Source organism: Phalacrocorax aristotelis, chromosome 2, assembly GCF_949628215.1.
Source record: "Phalacrocorax aristotelis chromosome 2, bGulAri2.1, whole genome shotgun sequence".
Classification (NCBI taxonomy): domain Eukaryota; kingdom Metazoa; phylum Chordata; class Aves; order Suliformes; family Phalacrocoracidae; genus Phalacrocorax; species Phalacrocorax aristotelis.
Window position 1 is genome coordinate 48,438,986 of NC_134277.1, and position 22,528 is coordinate 48,461,513.

Here is a 22,528-nt window from a genome sequence, read left to right on the forward strand (position 1 = left end):
GCACTAGTTTTGTTACTTTGTTTCAAAATATATCAGTAGGCGCATCAATATGAATTACAATATAGAAAAACCTCAGAAGTCATAATTAGATCTTTATTCCCTGATTTTCAGAGGAGAGACAGTGGGTGTTCAGAGTAATTGGGAATATGCCCATTTATTTGGAGACCTAAATATGGATCTAGGAAATCAAGGCTAAGAATCTTTTTTTTTTTTTTTTTAATCTTAATCAAAGATCTGGTATATTTGTAACAGCTAATTCCCTCAAATACTTAGAATGGCTTATCAAATATTAAAGCACAGTATGTTCTAAAATTAGTATTTTGGAGAAGTGCACTCCTGAGAAAACTCAGGGAAGCGTTAAAGAATAGAGTGAGGATAAAATGGGTACAAAACTGAGGTACTCAGATTAGATTTTCAATTATTAAAGTTTAACACACATTTTCCAAATGTATTCTTTTTTCCATTACTATTGTTCTTGTTTTTCTTCACTTCCGATTTTTTTTCTTCTTGCAAGTGACGGTATATTTAAAAGAAGTGGCAGTACTCTGGTTTTACATTAATCTGCCCAAGGTCAGGAACTGGCAGTGTATCTGTATTTTTTGTCTGCATGTGTACAACCCTGCTAATCTATTAGTGCCTAAGACTGCATGCCTAGATATTTAAGAAAACGTGGGTTGGTGAACTGGAGCTCTCTCAGCTACCAGCCACTCAATATTTTTTGCATGTGATAAATAAAGGTGTTTATCACAGAAGACCTGCAAAAGAAATCCATAAGCTAAAGACTACAAAAGACAGGTACTTCCAGGAAAAGAACTTTTGGATTAGGTGTGCCTGCATGGCCATGAGATAATACTGTGATGGCTGGACATGGGTTGATACTCAGAAAGGAGGTTTCCTCTGCAGCTTTTCAAATGCCTGACCATGAATCTTTGCTTTCTCTTTTTAGATACATAGAAGATTTTCCATGATTGAACTGTGATTGGGAGCTGCTGAAATTAGTATTAGTGTTGAAACTGTGGCAACTTCAGAAGCTGTTATATAGAATAGGTGTATGTTTGTTATAAAATAATAATAATAATAATAATACCGCCCTTCGTTGCCATCTCTCAGAAATGTCACGGTAGGAAGTGATCGGGTGGTAAAATGGCAGATGAAATTCAGTGCTGATAATTGCAGAGTCACGTACATGGGCAAAAACCAGCCCTAGCTCTACATACCTGAGGAGGGTCTCCAGATGAGTAATTGCCATTCAGGGATTTGTAGCAGGCAGCTCTATAAAACAGTGGAGTAAAGCTCAGCAGCCGTCACAAAGGAACAAAGTAGAGAAGAAAGAGGAAACATCACTGTCCAATATGAAAATCCAGTATACACCCAAGTTTTTATGGCTGCATGCAGTTTTGTTCGCTAATCCTCAGATCCAAACTCGAAGGGATATGTACAGCCTAAGGCATGATGATTATCAGACATAGGGTGTACCTTCTGTATGGAAGAAGCAAAAAGACGAGACTTCCTCAGCTTGAAAAATATTCTAAATGGCCTAATGAAATACTAGAATTGTGTATGATACAGAGGCGATAAGTACAGAATAACTACTGTCAAGTTAAAAAAACATGGCAGCTCAGATACTGCATTCAGTTCAGGGTTGCTGGAAATAGAGCACTCTGTGCCAGGGTGTAAGGATTACTTCACACTCATGTTGTTTCACATGTTATTTCCCTACAGTACTACCAGCAGCTAATGTTAAAGATGGTGTAATGGGCTCACTGGAGCTTTCACGTGGGTAGGTGCAGCAGTGGCTCCCCTGTTCTAATGTCAGGTCTTGATTCATGCACTTAACGGGATGATGGTTCATCTGCCTGAACTTTGTGTGCAGCATTGATAGTGGTTGCAAGCAGCGTCTGCCTTTGGAAAGCCATCATTGGTGTGATTTGGTGTCCAAATGTATATAAATAAATCTCATAACATGCCTCTTGCCTTAAAATATCTGTAAAATAAATCCTTGGTTTTCATGCACTTCCTGTACACATGAAATGAGCTATTAAAAATTATGGAAAGTTTAATTTCAATACTTTCCGGTTGCATTTAAATTTAACTCTGTCCCACTGAGTACTTTGAAGAAATTGAGAGGTGTAAACTCATGGCACCATTTGGTTTATACATCTTCACTGAGTTCTCTATGTATAATTTTATGGCATGTAGTCAAAAAGACAAATCTTCTAACTAAGGGCAACAAAAGAACACAGTGAAAGTTTTCCAGTATTAACCTTTCTTTCTTTCCCTATATGCACACTAGTTCCTATTTCTTAGCACAGGCTAAATTACCCTTGAAAGTCCTATCTAAATAAATACATACAGAAAAGCACTCCATTTATTGTAACAACAATACCAGAATTTATAAGCAAATACCATTATACATTATGGGTAGCTTTAACATGGAGACGCAAGAAAAATATGAAAAAATTGTGGTTCACAGTCAAAAACCCTATCACGTCACAGTTGCCAAGCACAGTTCAAATGATACAAAGTAAATAATGTGGACCTAGGGTTGCAGTTGCAGATTCTCCCTTTTTTCCACTGTATTTTTATGATTTCAGACGGGTCAGTGCTTGTACTTACAATCAGAGCCCTTGGGGATATGGAATCTACATTGTCAGTGGCTTACCTGTTTCTTGTCCTTTCCTGCATATGTTTTTATTAATATCTTAACGGATGCTAAACATAGACTTTTTGTATATGCATCTTTGAAAAGTGCTGTAACAGACTATATGGCGTCTATTTATGCATAAAGACTGTGAAGGTTTTTAACTATGTCTGCTTTGTTGTTTGGTAAATCTTACAGAGAAAGGGACAGGAGTCCCTCAGCAAGTTTTCATGATGAAACAACGGCATAAGTCTAATTCTGATTTTGATTAAAAAGTAGTAAATTAATTCACAGATGATTGCTTTCATTTAGGAGAAAACTCCTTGGAAATACTGACATTTCTGCAAGTTACTTAGATGTTTTTAAGGTCCAGTTTTAAACGGAAAGGAAGGCATGGGAGAATCCAAAAACACTGTGTTTGTGTACATAAACTTTTGCATCTAATAACAAAAGATGCTTGGGTTTTGTTACAGAACACAGACAAGAAAACTCACGATCCTTCTGAGGTTTCCACATTAAAGTCAAACATAGTTCTGTTTTCACAAACTCTTCAGCATTTATTCAGCTCAAAGGTGCAATTCATTGGTTTGACTTGTTTATTTTATGCCTCTAAGATTGCATTTTAAATAAGCTCTGAAAGATTTATGTAAGGGCATGTTAAAATGACTCAGAAACGTCCCTAGGAGTTCAGAAAATGAAATTATGTTAAACTGAAAACTAGAGGATACTACACGTTATTTCATATTGACAAGAGGCATTTTAGGAGGATGATCTCAGTGTCCTATCTTTCAAAGTTGGTTATGAATCTTTACCAAATGCCTTTTTATGGAATGAAGAGCTTAAATGCTGTGTTGTCTTTGGGTACTCAGTGATACATTACTCACAGCAGTGCTTTGGGACTACATTTGCTTTTCACTTCTGATTTATGCATTTATTTTCTCACAAGATGAATAATTAATATCAGCATGATTGGGATTAATTTTTTCATAATATTTTTAAAACTGAGGTGAACGGTGTCTGTGACAAGTATTTGAAAATACTGTCTGAGGACACATAAAGTGTTATTAGTCATTCCCCAAGTGGGCAAAGGAGGGGAGATGGGGTGTTCAGATATTTTTTTTGCCACACCCCATTTTCAGACAGCAGTTAGAAGAATTATGAGGTTCAGTTTAGGAGAAAGAGAAAGTTTCCAAGGACATAGAGAAGAATCTCCAGTTGCTTTAGCTGCAGCCCGAGGTAGCTGGTGGGGTAGGTCAGGAGGTGATGTGAGCTAAAACAGCTGGATAACATGAAGCTAAAAACTGCCAGGACAAAGCTGTCCTCTCTGCTACCACTTCAGCACAGTTTGGGATCTCCTCGCTTCGGCACCACTGAAGTTTTGATTGGGAAAGGAGGGTGGATTTTCTCCTCGTTGTACTTCTTGAGGAATGTGAAAATGTGAGACTCGGGCAGGAGGCTCCAGCCCTGTGTGCCCAGCACAGCTGCCTGGTGGTGTCCGCATCTCATGTCTGCTCTTTGAGTGAGGATCCTTTCTCCAAACTAAAAAGACTCTTGTAAGACTGATTTTATCAAGTGATAGGCAAAACATGGAAGTAGTTCTCAGTGTGTGTATCTTGTATACTCTTGAGAATTTTTCCCCTTTTTGGCCGTTGCTCTACCCTTCACTGCCAAGCAGTTGGAGACCACAGCTAACACAAGCAAAGCGCAGTTAGGCAATTTCCCATTGCTAATCATACAGTTTTCCTGGGAAGCTTCGTCTTACTTTGTAATCAACGGGTATAACAATAGAACATATATTTTGTGGTAAATAATTTTCTTCTTCTCTTGATTTGTTTGACAGAATCATGAATAAACTGGCAGACCAGCAGGACCACATGATACCATGAAGAGAAGCTTACAGGTCCTCTATTGCCAACTGTTTAGTAAGTAAATATATTTTTTTTCTGTAAGAAAGGAAGTATTCAAATCCTTACTTAAGATATTAATATTCATGCAGGGCATAATTCAGCGAGGTACTTAACCATGTGCCTTTCTTCAGGTACCTGGAGGACGCATATGGAAGTTAAATTGTCTTGTTAACTGAGGTATTTGGAGAGGTATTAGAAAAACTAATTGAAGCGTCAGCTGATTCTGCAGAGCCTTTACAGAGTAAAAGTGATTTGCTGTGCCTTGCAACTGTGAACACCCTCAGAAAAATGAGATGCAAAAGCAGAGGAGGATGGTGGTTGGAAGAAATAATGTCACATTTTTTTAATCATGGGTTTTGTCTAGTTCTCAGCGGATAAAAGGGATACATGCCATATGGCACTTCTGGTGCTGGGGTCTCAATAAAAGATCTACAAGTGAGGGAAGGGAGTCCCAGATTCACACAGCCCTGAATTCTGTGTCACTTCCTGAGATGACTAGTTTCTTTTTTCTAAGTTTTGGCTTTCAGAAGAGTCATCCAGTATGAAAGTCCAGCAAAATTACTCAGGTGAAATTTAGGCTGTGTAGATGGGGACTGCTTCCCCTATTCAAGGGAGTAAAGCAAGGTTTTAAATGTAAAACCTTATTGACACTGTTCAGGCATATCTGTATGTTGACAATTTGTAGTGTCAACATTGCAAACAGCAACTTTTCTTCAAAATCTTACAGTTTAAATAAAATAATAATAGGCAAAATGTAAGTGTAATCACTCTCTTTTTTATGTTTTACAAAGGAAATCGCTAATTTACAGTAAGAATCTAAAAAAGTAGTTTTATATTGTCTCTTCAGCAGAATTTCTGACTTAAGATATGTATTACAGTACACAGATTTGTATGGATTTCTCTTATTCTGGTCCAAGCAAGACAGACACCTGAAAATCATGCTTAGTATGCACGGAATGAGCAATGCAATGACCATTGCTTTTATTGGCATGTGTGAAAATTAAGTCTAACAAATATTTTATGGACTTATAGAAATCTGGTTAATATCATATCTTTGCTTTACTCATTACCATCAGGTTAGAAATTGAGAGATTCGTTTTTAGTTCTAGATTGGCTGGTGTTCCTATTCTTATTTACAGCTTCTCCTATGACACAGGAGAAATTCAACTTTGTCTTCATGGCATCTGAGGAGGAAGTCCAGAGGTGCACCCAAGACCGTTTTGCTCTAACGAACATAAACTAGGCCAGATGTGCCTAGGTGACCTGGCCAGCATACCTTTGGTTCCTGGAGGCTGGGTGCCTGGCTGGAGCACAAAGCTGGGGAGCTCCTTCGTGAGAACTGTAACCAGAAACGCACTGACAGCAGCGGGGGCTGTGGTAGTTTTACAATAGCTAGGGACCCAGAATTACTTTACATCACATTTTGTCATGTTTCTACATGTTGAATAGTAACTTAATCCTAAAATTATCTCAGTTGCTGGAGCAACATTAGGTTCATTGTAATGAAGATATGAAACTGAACAGTATGAATACATTTCTATCAACATGGTCGGGGAAAAAGGGAATGTATACTCTACATACAACCTATCACAGTGTTGGGTCTTTCTGTAAATTTTTTCAATATCATGGTTCTCTGCTTGGCAGCATTCCCCATTGTTATCCCTGCTGCTTTAAACTATAATTTTTGGGGTAATATGTTGAAGATCTAGGCAGCAAATAGAGGAACACTGAAAATGAAGAGGGGAAAGACTGAGCAAACTATATATATATATATATATACACACACACACATATGCACACATATATATAAGTAATATAAATAGCAACAATATTGTGAACTCCATTATGTAATTTGAAAATCTGGATTCTGAACATACTATTTCTACTGACAGACAAACTGTTTTATTTCTCAGAGTGCAGGAAATATGTGTACTAAAAGCAGTTATCATTCACAAACGCAACAGCTCTATCTATAGAAGAGATATTTTGCGCATCTGGAATGAGTTTTTTCACTCGCTGTTTGGTTGGCTGGTTTGTAAGAAGGCTATGGCAAGATCCACCAAGTTACTTAATTCCTATTAAATCAGTTTTCTTTTTGATGCCCTATAGGTGTGTCACCTAAGCTCACTTTTTCCCCAAATAATACTTTTCCCCCAATAATATGCCATAATACTAAAAACAATCTCCAGAGAGAGCATTCTGCAACCAAGGAAGAGGAAATGACTTTAATGTGTTTCCTGTAACTGTTCTTTATGCTAAACAGGGGCCTGCAGCATGGTCTTATTTGTTTCATTTGCACAAAAGAGGGAAAACTGCTGCTATTATACAGAGAAAAAAAAAACCTTCTGAGAAAGTGTTAAAATAGGATGTTCTACTTTGGGCTGATTCACCAGTGTCCTATGGCTACCTGCCTTCCTCATCTGCGACTGCAACAAGCGGGTCCATGGTGCTGCCTCTCTGATGCGGCAGCATTTTCATCTTGTCCGCTATGTTATGAGTGATAAACTGAGACTTAGGGCTATAGAGAGATATGTGCCTTATATATGTACCCTTGTGAGTCAAAAACTGGGATGGCTTGACCAAAGTGTTGGTGGTTTTTGTAGAAACAGTGATCAGCTGGAGAGACAAAACTCTCTGTGCTTGTGTGAGTGTGCCTGTGGCTAAGAAATGTAGGAAGAAGCAGTTTCAACCCCAAACTGGTCTGTTGCTATGGGGTCTCTCACATCTTGGTTGAGCCCCAGTTGTGCCACTGGGCCAGTAGTGGCTAAACACTTCTGTGTATTTGTTTGCGCCTCTGTTTGTCTGTGCTGTGTTCAGCTGTGTCAGTGCAGTGTCTGAGACTGTGGGACCCTCATACTCATGAGGACTGCTTGGCTTTGGGGCTAGAAGAAAACATGTAGATATCCATCTGATTTACAGACTAGTGGGATTTGTTAGCTGTATTTTTAAAAGTCAGGCCCATATCTAAATAAGGTTTTAAATGTAGCATATGTCCTTTTCTTTTGTGAATTTTAGAGGAGTTATGTAAATAGTCTATTGCCATCCATATTCTTCTGCTGTGCTTTCCAAAAAGAGCATATTCTATGCATTTATGCTGATCAAGAATAGTATGTGAAAATGGCACTAGCAGCAGCTGCTCTCTTGAATATGGTTGTAGCTGGCTTGAATCTGATCCCAGTTGTCAAGAGGTAGACTTTGTAAAAATTGCAGTGCTACATTTGGCCCAGGACAGGGGATCTGGGCGATGCTACTTTACCTCTATTCATTCATAATTTATGAATAAGTGATTAAACGTGGGATGTAACTGTAAAGAAGCAGTGCTTTCTAACTGTATCTTCAAAGATTCTGTGTAATCTGAAATCTGTAAGATGTTTAAAAAAAACCATAAGATTGAAACAAAAAATTTGGAAGATATTTCTTAGAGAGAGCTCTCTGAAGTCACTAGCTAGATTGAGTTGATGAGGACCAATTAAAGGAAAACATGGGTCCACAATTTGCTGCCATTTGTTCTAGGCACATCTTTATGGATGAAGTTTGTTGACTCCATAATGATGAAGATGCAAATGCCTTTCCATTGAAGCTGAGCGATCTCCATTTTTTATAAAGACCTAATGTGATGATTTAAGCCCTACAGCATGAGCCACAATATGTCTGTATTTTCTGTAATAAAACATGCACATTATAATTTACCATGCATGCACTGTTCACTAAGGGCTTCTGAGTTACATATAAACAAGAGAAAAATGTGGAGAAAGGTAACTGGTGAAGCCCTTGGCACATGAGCTTTATGACTTTCTTCTTCAGGCATTTATTTTCCTGAAAAATGGAAGGACTTTTATTTTCTGTTTACTTACGGCACCAGTGTCTGTATGAGGGCCTGTCACCATAGCATCTGGAAATAAATGCCAGTCTGAGTGTTTCTTCATGCCATTATCACTTACTGTGTTCCCAAGCATCACTCTTTCATCTCTGAGGCCTGGCACAATGCCCAGTAATATCAATAGAAAGAATCTCCTATGTACAGGCTTGCACCGCTCTCTCTAGCAAACTGAGCAAAAATGGCAGTGAGTGGCCATGCCTTATAATTCAGGCTGTCACAAATGTATCCCCTTGCTGTGGATGCAGCTCACCTTCCCCATTTTTACCTGGCAGCCTGACCACCTTTTGGTTAAGTCTCTTGCAGTGAATTTCACCCTATAGAAAGGGTTAGCACAAGCCAGTGCTCCATTTGAGTCTGAAGCAAGTCCAGGGGCTCATCCCTCTTTTCATAAATATTTGATAAGCAATGTGACTTTGTTAAATTCCTGTTTTAGAGAAGACCCAATTCTCAGTGCCTTCTGAAAGGTGCTGCGCAGCATTATCTCCTAATTCCTATTGCCTCTAATAGGAACCAACACCCACCGACTCCTGTTTCTATTGCCAAGTACCATCTGTGAATAATTACATGGTATTAATAAGATGGTATGCACTGATGGCTCGTTTATACAGTTACATGTGGATCGTTTATACCAAGTGGGGAGGCATGGTAACTACAAAAAAGACTACTGCCAGAAGCAGGACAATAACCTGTTCCCTGCCCATAGTAGTAGAAAAGACATGAAGAAGTGGATTTATAGAGCAGGCAGCTTGATGTTAGACATCAGGCAAAAATACTTTAGCAGGGTAGGACATTGAAACGCTAGAACAGACAAGTCAGGAGGATTTTAGTCTGCAACTGAAGCACTGAATGGAAAAAAAAAAACCATCTCTCAGGGAGACAGAGGTCATCTAGATTATTTCAAAAGTTCCCATCAGACCCTCTGATCCTGTGACCACTAGGTACTGTGTCCTTAGTGCAAATGAGCCTGCTTGCTTCAGCAGAGGGAGTCTCAGTTTTCACGAGCTATGTATAATTAATCCGTGCAGTAGAAACATACAGCTGACATAAAGGTACTGGGGATCACTTGATACAGATCAGCAGAGAGACTCTTCCTATCATTCACGAGGACTCACAGAGAGAAAAGAAAACAACATTTTTGTGCTCTGTTAGGATGGTAGGTGTTAGCTTAGGCAACGAGAGCAGCAGGGAGTGGTTATCCAGCAGCAGATTCCATCTGGTTTGCTTAAAAATTAGAAAGGTAAACAGCCTCTGGGTATGCAGTGTTTCATGTACAAAGCTTTTTGGGATACTCACTGGGCTGAAGCATTTGTGTTTGAAAGTCACGTGGCTTGGTAACAGACTGCCCATCGGGCAGCTCGCTGCAAGCAGTCCATCAACACTTGCTTTTCCCAGAATTCAATTAAAGGTTGTTGCTTCAGTTTCTCAGCAAAAACTTTGCCTTCTTGAAAGAAGCTGCAACCTTCCATTTTGTGATCCCTTCCTGGAAAACAGACCTTTTTAAAGGTAGCTTTAAAAGCAAACAGATACACCTTATAAAGAAACTAAATTGAATACGCATTTTCTTATCAGATGTAGGGTCCAGCGTCCTTGATGTGCCCTTTAGTGAGATTTCAGCTGCATGCACCCAGGAGAGCGTGTTCCTGCTCCCTGCCTGGATCAGCACAACTCTGTGAATCGGATGGCTCTTGTGATTCTAAACCTGAGACTGTTTCCATGAATAGTTTGCAGTATTTATTTTAAAGTTGCTGGTTCCATGAACATTCTTGCCCTTAAAGATGTAACAGTTTGGTAGCATTTCACAGATTGCACAAACTTATTAAAGAGTTTGAGATACTTGTATTGGGGAGGGTGTAGCTGTACGCTTCTACGGGAGAACTTATCTTGGGCCGCATATCTCCGGGACACAGGGCTCTACCCACCCTGGGGACAGTAATGCACAGACATCAATATGATGGATACAAAATGTCCGTTTATTTGGCTGCGTCACACGCTTATATAGCTCTTGCGCTTCCTGTTCCTGCCACTCCTATGGGGAGGAGTCTATCTTTCCGTCACATCCCGTGATTTTCCGGTTGCCGATCCCTGTCTATTCCCCTACAGGAGGGGATGTTCTGCCTTATTCTGCAGAACAAGAGCAGACAGAAATTTAGGACATAGCAACCCTCCCAAAAAACTTACTGTGAAAACTAATATATTGTGAAAACTTCTCCACTGTTCTTGCAGATTTGCTGAAACACAGAAAGATGTGGAATAGACATGGGGCTGTAGCCTTTCAGGTCATGGTTTAAGTCCTTGATACTGAATTTGGGATAAAAAGCCAACAGAGAGTTACAGTTATAATATTTGCTCTTTCTATTGGCAAGCAAGCAACTCGTGCCTTTGCACATATCATTTGATAGTCTGATTATGTTCTTGGCATTAAGTACCTTCAATTTATGCTTATACTTGTACTATTTGCACTAGAACCCTGTAGGTTTTTCAGAATTAATGAGAACATGGATAACTTCCTGGTGTTTGTATTCATCAAGCATTCACACGCTAGTTGTGGGACCTTCTGGTAACAATGTCCATGACCATTGTGCTATAAGATGAAGAGACATTAAATACATACATATAAATATGGATGTTTACCCAAGTTGGAAAATGCTGCAAGGATTTGGTTTTAAAATTCCTTTCTGTCTTGTTAAAACAATAATTTGATAGGTAAAAAATGAATCCACAATATTATTTCCATCTTATGTTTTGAATTATTTGTGTTTTGGACCTGAAGTGATCCCCATCGTATGACAATGTATCTGCCTAATCCTCTATTTTAGATTCAGTATTGTTCGCCTCAAGCCTTGAGAGAGATGTTTTAGAGGAAGAGTGAATAGGCAGGAGTACAAATTTGACTTTTCTCTATTTTCCCTTTCAAAAGTCTATTCATCCATCTCTAATAGAAATGAAAGTTCAGGAACAGAGACTTAGCAGCTTGTGCAATTTCATGTGTGTGTCTTTGAGACTCAGCATCAAGTCAAGTGGAGGAAGAAGAATTAATGATATGCAGACAGCCTAGTGACCATGAAATATTGGTCTTATTGAGTTCGGTGGCAAAACCCTCGCTGACTTTAGTAGGATTGGGATTTTATTCCCATCCTTCATGTTCCCAGCTTGATTTGATATGTTGCATTATAAAACAAAAATATCTTGTCAAAGATTTATTTCCTTCCCCAAAGCCTTCTTTTCTTGCTGGTTGTGCCGAAGAGACGTTGGTATGTTTTTTGACAATATTGCAATCAAACCCTAATCCAGCAAAATCGGTTAAATATGTAACTAGAGCTCTTAGCACCAGTCAGATTGCTCCTACAGCAGCCACTAGCCATAGGCTTGAATCTCTCTTGGACTGTGTTCCAGTAATTTGACATGAGAAACTTTTTATGTCAGCACACACACTCGTGTCTAATGTTCATGAATTTTCAATGCCTGTGACACTGTTCCTGTGAGAAAGACAGAAAAATGGCTAACTGTTAGATACTTAATATACATTGTTGTCTGATATTCCCCCATGTGTGAACTGCCATGCACATGGACATGTACCACTGGTATCAGTAATACAGTGATATTTATACTACTGTGTTAGGTACTGGAACTTTTAAATGTTAAAAATTTCTTGATTTTTTGCAAAGCCTTTGAACTCTTTTCCCTTCACCCACCCCTTGGCACTCTACATGCCATTATTTTTAAACAAGGAAGACCTAACTGTGGAGGTTATGCCTACTTCAGTCACTCATGTATGTGTCCATTGTGGCTTACTGCAGGCTGTATAAACAATTTAGAAGAAATACTTATAAAACAAAGCTCATTGCAGGCTGTGGAAAACGTTTGGAAGAAATACCTATAAAACCAAGTGTCATCCAACTTGGCAGCATGTGATGGTTGTTATCCCTGTCCCACCTCTGAATAGCAAATATATTGATGTCCTCTCCAGTTCTACAACAGATCTCCAAAAAACCTGAGCATATGCCAAAATCTATGTTCAACTCTGTGTAAAACTTCAAAACTCCACCTGCAAAAAAAACTTGCTGTGAAACATCATCTAAGTTAGCCTTTGGAATAAAGCCATTGCTTCACAAAGCAGTGTATCCGGCTGGTCTTTATGTTGAAGATAGGCATCTGCAAAACATCCTTGACAAATCAAGGCCTCTACATAATTGGTATGATCGTATTGTTTTGTAGTACATTATCGCTTTAAACTATGTATATCCTCTAATGCCTGAAATCTCAAGGGCAGGATGTGCTCCCAAGGTCTGGAAAAAGCCCACAGTCTCATTTCACATGATTTACACACACACACACACACACACACACACACATTATACTTGGATAAAAGGAAGATGTTTGTTACATGTCCCACAAAAGGAGTTTGAAAAGTGACCTTGGTAGGAAGAATACTCTACCCCTGCTATAGTAACTTAAAAACACATGCCTTCAGCTAGGGAAGGCAAGGGAACCACAACCCCAAGGCCATGTTTTCTTGGGGTGGAGGAGCCGGGTCCCCATGCTGGCTGGTGTGTCTGTTAGAATGTGTGTCACAAGTGCTCAGGAAGAACCCACCACTCCAGGTTTGGACAGAATAGTGCTGTGTAGTCCCACTAACTTTCCCATCACTTAGCTTTTCTTCTATACTGTGATGATGACATGGTTCTTCGAGCTATTCTTTTCACTCAAGGCCAGGTTCCTGTCATATCCAGGGACAAGGGCACGATTTTAAGGCCAGGTTTTCCAAATCAGCAAATATACAACTATTCAGTTGGGCATTCAGTGAGTTTTCCTAAGTAACTTTCCTAAGTTAACCAGGTGTTCATCTGATTTTCATCTTAATGGTAGCTAAGTATGAAATGTCTGCAGGTGGCTTTAAGAATTGAACCAGACATGTCTCTTTGATAATGAAGTGCCGAGATACTTTGGAAAATCTGATTCCTTTTCTCTTAATGTAAGGGAGCAGACTTTGTTTCAAAACTATGTAATACTGTGCAGAACATAAGCCTTTTGCTTCAGAGTTGATGAATATGCTTACTAACTACAGAGTTGATCTGGGCTTACTAAGACTGAGTTATAAAGAAAGGGGAAAAAAAAAAAGCGGCACTGAATCAAGTGCACATTTACAGTTCCTATTAGTGGTAACACATGCTTCTTACTCAGTACTTTATAAAGTCACAGTATTGTGTAGACATTAACTAATTAATTTAGGTTCCAGTGAAATTATGCAATTAATTTAAGTCTCCAATTTAAAATGTTACAGCTGATGACCTGATCTGTCTCATCGTCTAGGAGAAGCATTCTGTCCTTTCTATACAATCCCACGTGCATTTGATCCACAAGGGCTGCTCTTGCTTGTTCATGCTGCCATGCAGCTTGCCATGGTTGGAGTAGCTCTCACAAGACAATACTTCTTAATTCTGTTATAACTGATTTCTTCCGCTGGGAGAAGAAGGAAAAGAAATCTTTCTTGTACCCTGTCAGTGAAGGAAGCAATGCAAGGTGGGGAGAGATGACTGCATATTCCTCTTAATAAAGCAGATATATTAATTTCTTATTGTAGGTAGAGTTGCAATCTGTAGGTGTATGTCATATACCCGCTAAAAGACTTGTGTTGATCAAATTTATTGGGTGCATATTCTGTATTCACTATATTCTTATGTATGTATTCACTATATTCACTATGTTCTTACTCTGTACTGGTGGTGCTTATAGATACCTTCCAAGCCACTGCCATCACCAGTAGAAGCACATATCCAGTCCTGTGACAGAATAAAGCATGCGCTGCGTAGAAAGCTAAAATACTGCTGGAATTTATTGATGGAAACGTTTAGACCATTCAACAGACTATCTCATTGTGGTCTTTAACCCATGGACCTTCCTCATTGCTAGAAAGGGAACAAGCAATTCCCTCTCCTTCCTGGGGAATATTGGTCTTAAATAGCTTCATAACCAATGTCATCAGTAGTTATGAGTCACTGCAGGAGAACCTAAAAGAGTTTGAAAACTTGTGGACTTGCACAAGACCCCATCACATTTCATTGTGGCTTTCAAAGTGAACCATAGAGTATTAGTGACAGTACTTTTGTGTAAACTGGGTGAAAACCAGCATGATTTCTGGCCATAGATTATAGGTGCATTTTGTAAATCCCAGGGCTTTGTTGCTGCTGGAATTCCTTTGGGGCCAGCGTTCAAGGGGCTCTCAGTACTTTAACATGAAGTTTCTAATTCTTTATGCATTTGAAAAAGGTACTGGTTCTTGAAGTTAGCATCCCGTGGGAAGGAGAATTATGGCTTTGCAGTATCTTCTAAAGCATTAGATACCACTGGCTCCTGTAGAGGCTACAAATGCATTATGGTATGACAGCTTCTCATTGCTGGGGGCATTAACAATTAACATACAGGCACCACAATTAAGATGTCAAAGAAAAGAAAGTGAAGATAACAAACAATGAGAATACCTGATAAATGGACAACAGTGTGCTTGCAGGGCAAACCACTTGTATTTGTATATAGAGAGTTAATCAGAGCCTCAAAGCACGGGGAGAGAAGGAAAACAGTTTCAAACCCTGTGATCTTTTGGCCTTGTCTTGGACGTAGAATGGAGCAATTATCTCCCATTTTATGTCTTTCGCTTCAGTAGTGCTCGGTTTGGCAGTGCTTCCTTAGAGCAACTGGCCATTTCACCTAGTACAAAGCTGTTTTGTCCTGCCATTTCAGGAATGAAGAGCTGTTTTTTCTGATCAGGGCCCTATCCCTGCCTGAGAGCCTCATGTCAAATCCCTGCCCCGGGACCTACTTAATGCTGAGGTTGTGAAGCATAAAGTTAATCACATTACGATCTGTGCTGCACAGAAGTGCCCTGACAGTTATTGAGGATGAAGCCTGGGCCAGAGAGAGAGAAAGAGTAATAGGTGCTTAGGGAGGGAGGATGCTCTGAGACCGATTCCCAGGAGCTTACAAGGAGCATGTGCAGGAATGGAGTATTTGCTGCAGCTTAATAAGAATGGACACTAGCAGCCTTTTTTCAAGCAGAACAATCCCTTAGGAGAGAGATAATCTACAAGATAGAGTAACAGGACCCTGGGCCTCAGCTATGCATATTGCAGTGCATCTTTCCTGGCTCTTGGGAGATTTATGACTGGGACCTAGTTGCAAAGTCACTGCAAAGCATGTATGTGACTGACAGGGAATCAGATATAAATCCTCTGGCCTCTGAGGTGGAGATGGCTGGACTGGAGGCAGCATAAGATAGAGTGCTTAGTGTACATCGTCCAAGAAAGGGCTTCTATGGGAAAAAGGAAGGTACCCTCCCTTCGTAATTCACAGAGTCAGAGAAAACCTGGGGTGAGTGGTGTGCAGTATACCTACACTTGATTAGCTCATCTCAGGAAAATCTCTTTCAGAAATCAAAGGAAATTCTGAGGAAAATGTCTTGGTCTCAATTCTTATTGTTATCTACCTTCCTGGCTATTGATCTTCTCTGAATTACAAGGTACCTGTATCCATTGGTGTTTCCTAGTATTTCCCAGTATAGAAAACACATCTGTCTTGTGGAAGGTGACGATGCCATTTGGTGGCTTCATGTGGCTATTCAAAGCCCTGAGAAGGCCACTTCTCCCTGCTGTGCATGATCCCTGCTCCTGGTCTCATGTAAAATAGGCAGGGCAGTGAACCCAGCAGCAGGGAGAGCTGTGGGGATGCAGTAGCAACAAGCCCAAACCAGGACATCCAGTTAACTGTGCTTCACTCCTACCAGATCAATATGCCTTTCCCACAGTGGTTTTCCCTGGTGCATCAAAATTTTCAGCATTATTCCCCTGGTTCGCAGGCCTTTTTGTGACCCACAGCTGCACGGCATGGTTCAGTGAGGAGCTTGTGCAACTCTGGGCTGGCCATGATCCAGAGCACCCCCATCACAGAAAAAACAGCTTGAGGGTTACATTCAATTAGCATAAATGGCTAAAGGCCCAAAATATGCCGTAGAGCCAGTGTGAATTATTAAGCCTCAAAACAAAACGTGCCTCTATTTTTTTTTTTTTCTGCTGCTTTTCCTTTGCTGACTCTGTGGAAGATAAATGGCTTAGATCCCATTTTGTTATTTTCAGAGGGATGTTCCTGATGCAGTTGCAAGAGTGAGGCCTAATCCGCCTCCTAATATTGGGGAGACATTGGGCTGTTGTTCTTGTTGCTGCATTTCTCAGTGTCTCCTGTTCCTACCTGTCTTATCTTCTGAACTGTAAGCATTTTGGGCTAGGGGTTGACAGTATTTGGATGTTGTGTACAGTGCTGAGAACACATTTGGCTCTTAGTAATTATAACAATTAATAAGAAATACCATATGGCTAAAAATATTGTAACTCTCAAAAGAATTGTTGGGCCATTTATTTTTTGTGCATATGAGTGTGTGCCTCATTTAAGCCAATTATTTTTCTATTAACAGGCATTGGTTATGCCATCCTTCTGCTTTTATTTTTAGAAGTATTCAGATTATTACAGAAAGTGTGAAGAATGAATGAAAAAAGAAATCTGTCTCCTAGTACTTGTCTTTTAAAATTAAATTTCCTGGTTGAATAATCCTGCATTTAATCCTCAAAGGGATGTGTCCCCTATAGGGAAAGTTCTCTGCATTCTTAGGTGCCTGCTGTCAAAATGTCAGAGGATGGGAGATGAATCCAAATGAATTAATGAATCCGAATACTCATTTGGAAATCAGGTGGTGTTTGATTATGACGTTACCAACACCTATCCTAACACATTTAATCGCAAATGTGAGGTTTATGGAGTAGAGACAGGTTACTCTCATATTTTAATTTGCAAGTTGTATTCTGCTTTTCAGATGATGCAGCAAAGTTATGATAGGATCCCTTTTACTCACTGTCTCGTGACTTATATGGGATGGGGAGGTCTCAGTCTTCAGTGTTTCAAAGTGAAGTTTTTAGGTCTAGCAGAGGTGATGCTTGTCAGCATGGCATCAATGAGCATAAAGCCTTTTTCATCTTGTGGATTGAAGGGATTCAAGCTTCGTATCCATGGAGAAAAGGAGATCACACATGGTCCCGCTGTATCTCCAGACTGCGTATTGTGTATCCCGCTTTTTGGACTGGATGCATATTGTCACTGTCTGGGACAAGAGTTTCTGTTCCTGTTCAGTGACTATTTTGATAGGAGAGGTATGTTGCCAAGTCTGTGATCTAGCGCAAAGGACAGATCAATGTGTGTTTGTTCTGCACAGCAGCATTCACAAGGGAATGAAACCATGAGAAAGCCAATCATATCCTGGGCTGCATCAAAAGAAGCGTGACCAGGTCGAGAGAGGTGATTCTCCCCCTCTACTCTGCTCTCATGAGACCCCAGCTGGAGTGCTGCATTCAGCTCTGAGGCCCCCAACATAAGAAGGGGACAGACTTGTTGGAGTGAGTCTGGAGGAGTGCCACGAAGGTGATCAGAGGGCAGGAGCACCTCTCCTATGAAGACAGGCTGAGCTAGTTGAGGTTGCTCAGCCTGGAGAAGAGAAGGCTCCAAGGAGACCTTACAGCAGCCTTCCAGAACTTCAAGGGGGCCTACAAGAAAGCTGGAGAGGGGCTTTTTACAAGGGCATGTACTGATAGGACAAGGGGTAATGGCTTTAAACTGAAAGAGGGCACACTTACTTTAGATATGAGGAAGAAATTCTTCACTATGAGGGTGGTGAGGCACTGGAACAGGTTGCCCAGAGAAGTTGTGGATGTCTCATCCCTGGAAGTATTCAAGGCCAGGTTGGATGGGGCTCTGAGCAACCTGGTCTAGTGGAAGGTGTCCTTGCCCATGGCAGCACGGGTTGGAACCAGATGATCTTTAAGATCCCTTCCAACCCAAACCATTCTGTGATTCTATGACTCTGTGAAATTCAGACCAAGCTTACCAAGGCTTACCTTGGTACTTAAATCATCAAAGTAATATTTATAGTTGTGTTTTAAAGTAATGCATGAGCTTATAGAGATGTATTTCTCCAAAGTTTACCTGTGAGTAGAATATGATGCTTATTGCTGTTAAGAAAGGACTGTCATGTAGTATGTCCATTTCACTGATAATTTTGGAAGAACTATTTCTTGTGTTTATTAAGTAGAAATTATTGAAAAACTTTGACTACTGCCTTCATGAGAACCAAAGCACAGAGAAGTATATTTTTAAAGTGTGATCTGATATGCTGAGGGAGAACAAGGGGGAGAGGTGTGCAGGAGGATGCAGGTATTTTTAAAAAACAATCAAGACTTTCTTTCATAAAGTAAAGTTGTTTTGTGGTGCCAGATGTATAAAGACATTGGTTGTTTCAACTTCAGTTGTCACTGGCAGATGAATAATGAGATAGTGAGAAGAACCACAGACAGATCAGTAAGGCTGATTTTTACCAGTCAGAAAGCTTTTGGAGATTACAGTATAACATGAAGAATTTATTGAGGTGATTTATCCACAGTACTTGTGAATACATTACATCCATGCTCTGTCTCAACCAGTACAGAGCGGGTCTCTATCCACAAATGTATTATTAACATTACTTTGGAAAGCAATACATTTTTGCATACTTTCAACGCCCTTCGTGTTCATGGTTTTTGAACATAACTCTAAAACTCGCAGTAAATCTTCTGCTATTGAAACAAATAAATTTGGGGAAAATATTAATAAAAAGACTTTTAAAAATTATATTTCATAACAATGCTCAGTCAGCCTTCCTGCTGCTGAGAGCCCCTGGCAACCAGAAGGGGAAACTTCTATAAAAGAGAATTCTGGAAAAACAAAGAGGGAAAATTGCCTGTTCTGATTTTGCATGCAGTGCAGTCTTCTCATTTTGGAAGCTTCCATCATGAGGTGTGCTTTGCAGAAAAGACGTGGAGAAAAGCAACCTAAAAAAAAGCAATGGAGGAGGCATTATTTCATGTTCGGTACTCTGCTTTTCCTCTGCATCCTTCAGTTCCTGTGCTAAGACAGAAGCAAAAAAAATTTACTTGGTAGAGAGGGGAACCAAGAGCATCTTTTTTTTACAGTCAGAGATAACAAGACAATTGTGCTAGGAAAGACTCTTCAGTTTCTGTTGTTTTCTCAGCCATGGGATCAGTTAGGGGGAGGAGTTCTCTCTGCTTTGCAGTGTCAAGCAGTTCTTCAGCCATCCACCTCCTGCTCACAAGAGCAGCTAGCTGACCACGGTGATGTTTAATTCCTGCCCAGCCTTGCAGGTCCATGTATTTTGTTGCTCAGCATCTACAGCCAGGGATGAGTTACCAAAAGAAGTAGCTCCTTTACAGCCACCGAAGGAGGATGCACACCTCAAATTTCTTATTGCAGCTTTTCTGGGTGTTCCTTGTGAAGTGCAGAGGAAGGAGCCTGGCAGAGCTGCCCCTGTTGCAGCTGTAAAACCCTTTGGAAACTACCACCAAAGGAGGAGAAGAGCGGAGCGGGTTAGAGTAGCTCACCCAGCAAGGGTGGGGAGGATTGCTCTCCAATCGGTGTGGTTCCCTGCACATCAAAGCTGTAGTAAGAAAGAAAATGAAGTTGTTCCATAAGGCTAATCATGTGTGGCTGCTTTTTCATGCAAGAGAAAGCAAAACATATTTCTACAATGCGTCTGTGCAAGAGTAGGAAATACTCATGAATTTGGCAGTGAGAGAATTTTCCCTTTATAAAGTTATTAGCTGCAGTGGTTTCACTTTGACAGCCCTGAAATGCACAATACGCTGAACTGAGAGCTTCTCAGGGTTGGAAAATTCAAAACTGGTAATTCTGGACTGAGTTATGGCAGCATACTGTGGAAGCCTCTGGTAAATGAGCTTTAGAGATTTACACTCTTAGGTTTGCTTTTCTGAGTAAGCCAATATGTATTAGTGCAGCAAGCATTATTTTTTATGCAGGAAAGGTAGGATGCCAATAGTATTATACTTGTCATTATATAAGATCAAAAATGCATTAATTTATAATACACATTCCAATTTTAAGACCCTGTTAGTTTCAATGAATTGCAGGGCTTGGTTTGAAGGACAAGTGTTTTAATGAAGACATAAATCACCAGTCATAAGCACCTCTTTTGCCATTTTCATGTATAAAATCAGTAGCTGCATTAGACGTTCACTGATATCATTCATAGCACTTCTGGTCACTACTGAGAATGTATTTTCATGACAGGTCTGGGGCTTTGTTGCTTGTATAAACTGTAAGAGTTACAGATTGGGAACTGCATGTATCTAGGTACCTCATACTCTACTGAATTTGCCACATATTTCAGTGTTTTAAAGTATTCATTTATTTTTATTCCATTACTTAATCCATTTGTCCGTTGTTCAGCATAACAGAATTTCAACCTGTTTGCCGTACATGCATTAAGCTCATCTACTACCTTATGGTGCATTCATCAGGCACTGTAGATTATTAAGATATTGCCTCTAGGGCAAGTTTGCCTAGGAACTGCATCAATCCTGTGGTTTCTTCCCCTTCTCAGACCCCATTTTCATTTGTAGAGGACCTTGGCACTGCTGGTTGTCATAGGAACGTATAAGCTTGTTCAACAGGAAAAGGGGAGATGCATAGCTTTGCCCATAATTCATTCAGGCTGCTACCTCCAGGAGATGGCCATCAGCAAGGAGCACAACATGGAAACACTCCTCAGTGAATCTGTGGTTGCAATAATATTCTGATGAGGGCAGTGGCATTTCAGTATTCCTATTTCCAGCCCCAAAGCCTCTACAGACCCCAGCAAGGACCAGGAACATGTTGTTTAGGTGCTCTGCAAACATAAAGGATATCTGTGAATGAACTGTATTCCCTGCTGTTCTGTGATCTTGTGTAGAAAATATATTGCAGTGATACATTTGACAAAAATATTGCAGAACTTCTCAAGTAATTGGCGGAGAGACACTGAAGTTTCGTAACTATACCTTCCGCAGCCTTCACAGAGGCAGACTCTAAACTGTGTTACGGATGGTTAATCATCACCCCAAAAGAGTACTCTGTGGCACAGTTTGAGGATGATGTAAGGGAGAGACCTCAGAAATGTATGTCCGACTACTATGCTTCTACAGTATTCCTGTCAGCAGCCTTCTAGCTATTTATTCAGCTTTGAACTAAATTATATTTGTGATGGCTCCTCTCTACAGCCAATTTTTATAATGGAGGGGATTAATGGGTCTTTTTTTTAAAGGAGCTTTTCTTAGTTCTAAGTCAGTATGCTAAAAGCACCCTTAGGCTGTGTTTAATGTATGTTGGGATTGCAATACTATAAAACACGGCTGGCAATGATGGAGCACCTGCAGTTTTCATTCCTTTGATTTTATTTCCTAGCATTTGAACAAGAATTAATCAGACTGTGAGGAGAATGCTGCAAAGTTTAGAGTTGTGACTACCCAAGCTGCTTCCCTCAAAAAACCAATACCCATCTATTCCCCTGTGACTGTGTCTATACTGGCAGTCACTAAATGAAATGCTTCGCCTGAATGAGTGAATGGAAGGTCCAGCTCAAGAGAAGATCCAGAATATTTGAGGAATTAAAAAAATAGTCCTGAACTTCTTTAGATATTATTGTTACAACTGAGATAGAAATCATTAACATGCTTTGGTAAAGAAGCAGCTCAGCAAGTACAGATCAGTCGATGAAGCAACAGTATATATACTTATATAAGTATGGATTGTGGAAGCATTGGAAATGAGGACTTATTTTTAATATTGTTTAGGAAATATTTCACACAAGTGAACAAGAATACAAAAGCATGAAACATGCTGCATTTACACCATAACAAGAAAGATGTCTCCAAAGGGAAGCCCCGGGATCTCTGGTGGTCTGAGTAACACTTCTAGGTTTCTCTCTGAACTTACATCTTTCACTACATGACCTGCTTGACACTGAACAGTTTCAATTCCATAAGGAACAAGTAAAAGTAGTTTATTATTAATGCTTCTATAGGGTCTAAAGGTCATACTCTGCCTATATGCTTAGTAGAGTAAGTCCAGAATCACACCACTCAAATTTCTTTAATTCACTGAATCATATTCTCAGTGCAGAGAAATAAGTGCATTATTACCTTTGTTTTAGTCATTACCACTCCACTGAAATAAATT

At 39.9% G+C, this 22,528-nt stretch overlaps 1 protein-coding gene across 2 annotated transcripts in view; it reads left to right on the plus strand.

Annotated features, from left to right (window-relative positions):
- TMEM108 (transmembrane protein 108) overlaps positions 1-22,528 on the plus strand; it is a 170,104-nt gene that overhangs the window by 77,019 nt on the left and 70,557 nt on the right. For both annotated transcript variants that reach the window (XM_075083399.1, XM_075083401.1), the window contains one exon: positions 4,482-4,563. In XM_075083399.1, the coding sequence (XP_074939500.1) occupies positions 4,524-4,563 (40 nt within the window). In that variant the 5' untranslated portion in view covers positions 4,482-4,523. The remainder of the gene's footprint in view (positions 1-4,481; positions 4,564-22,528) is intronic.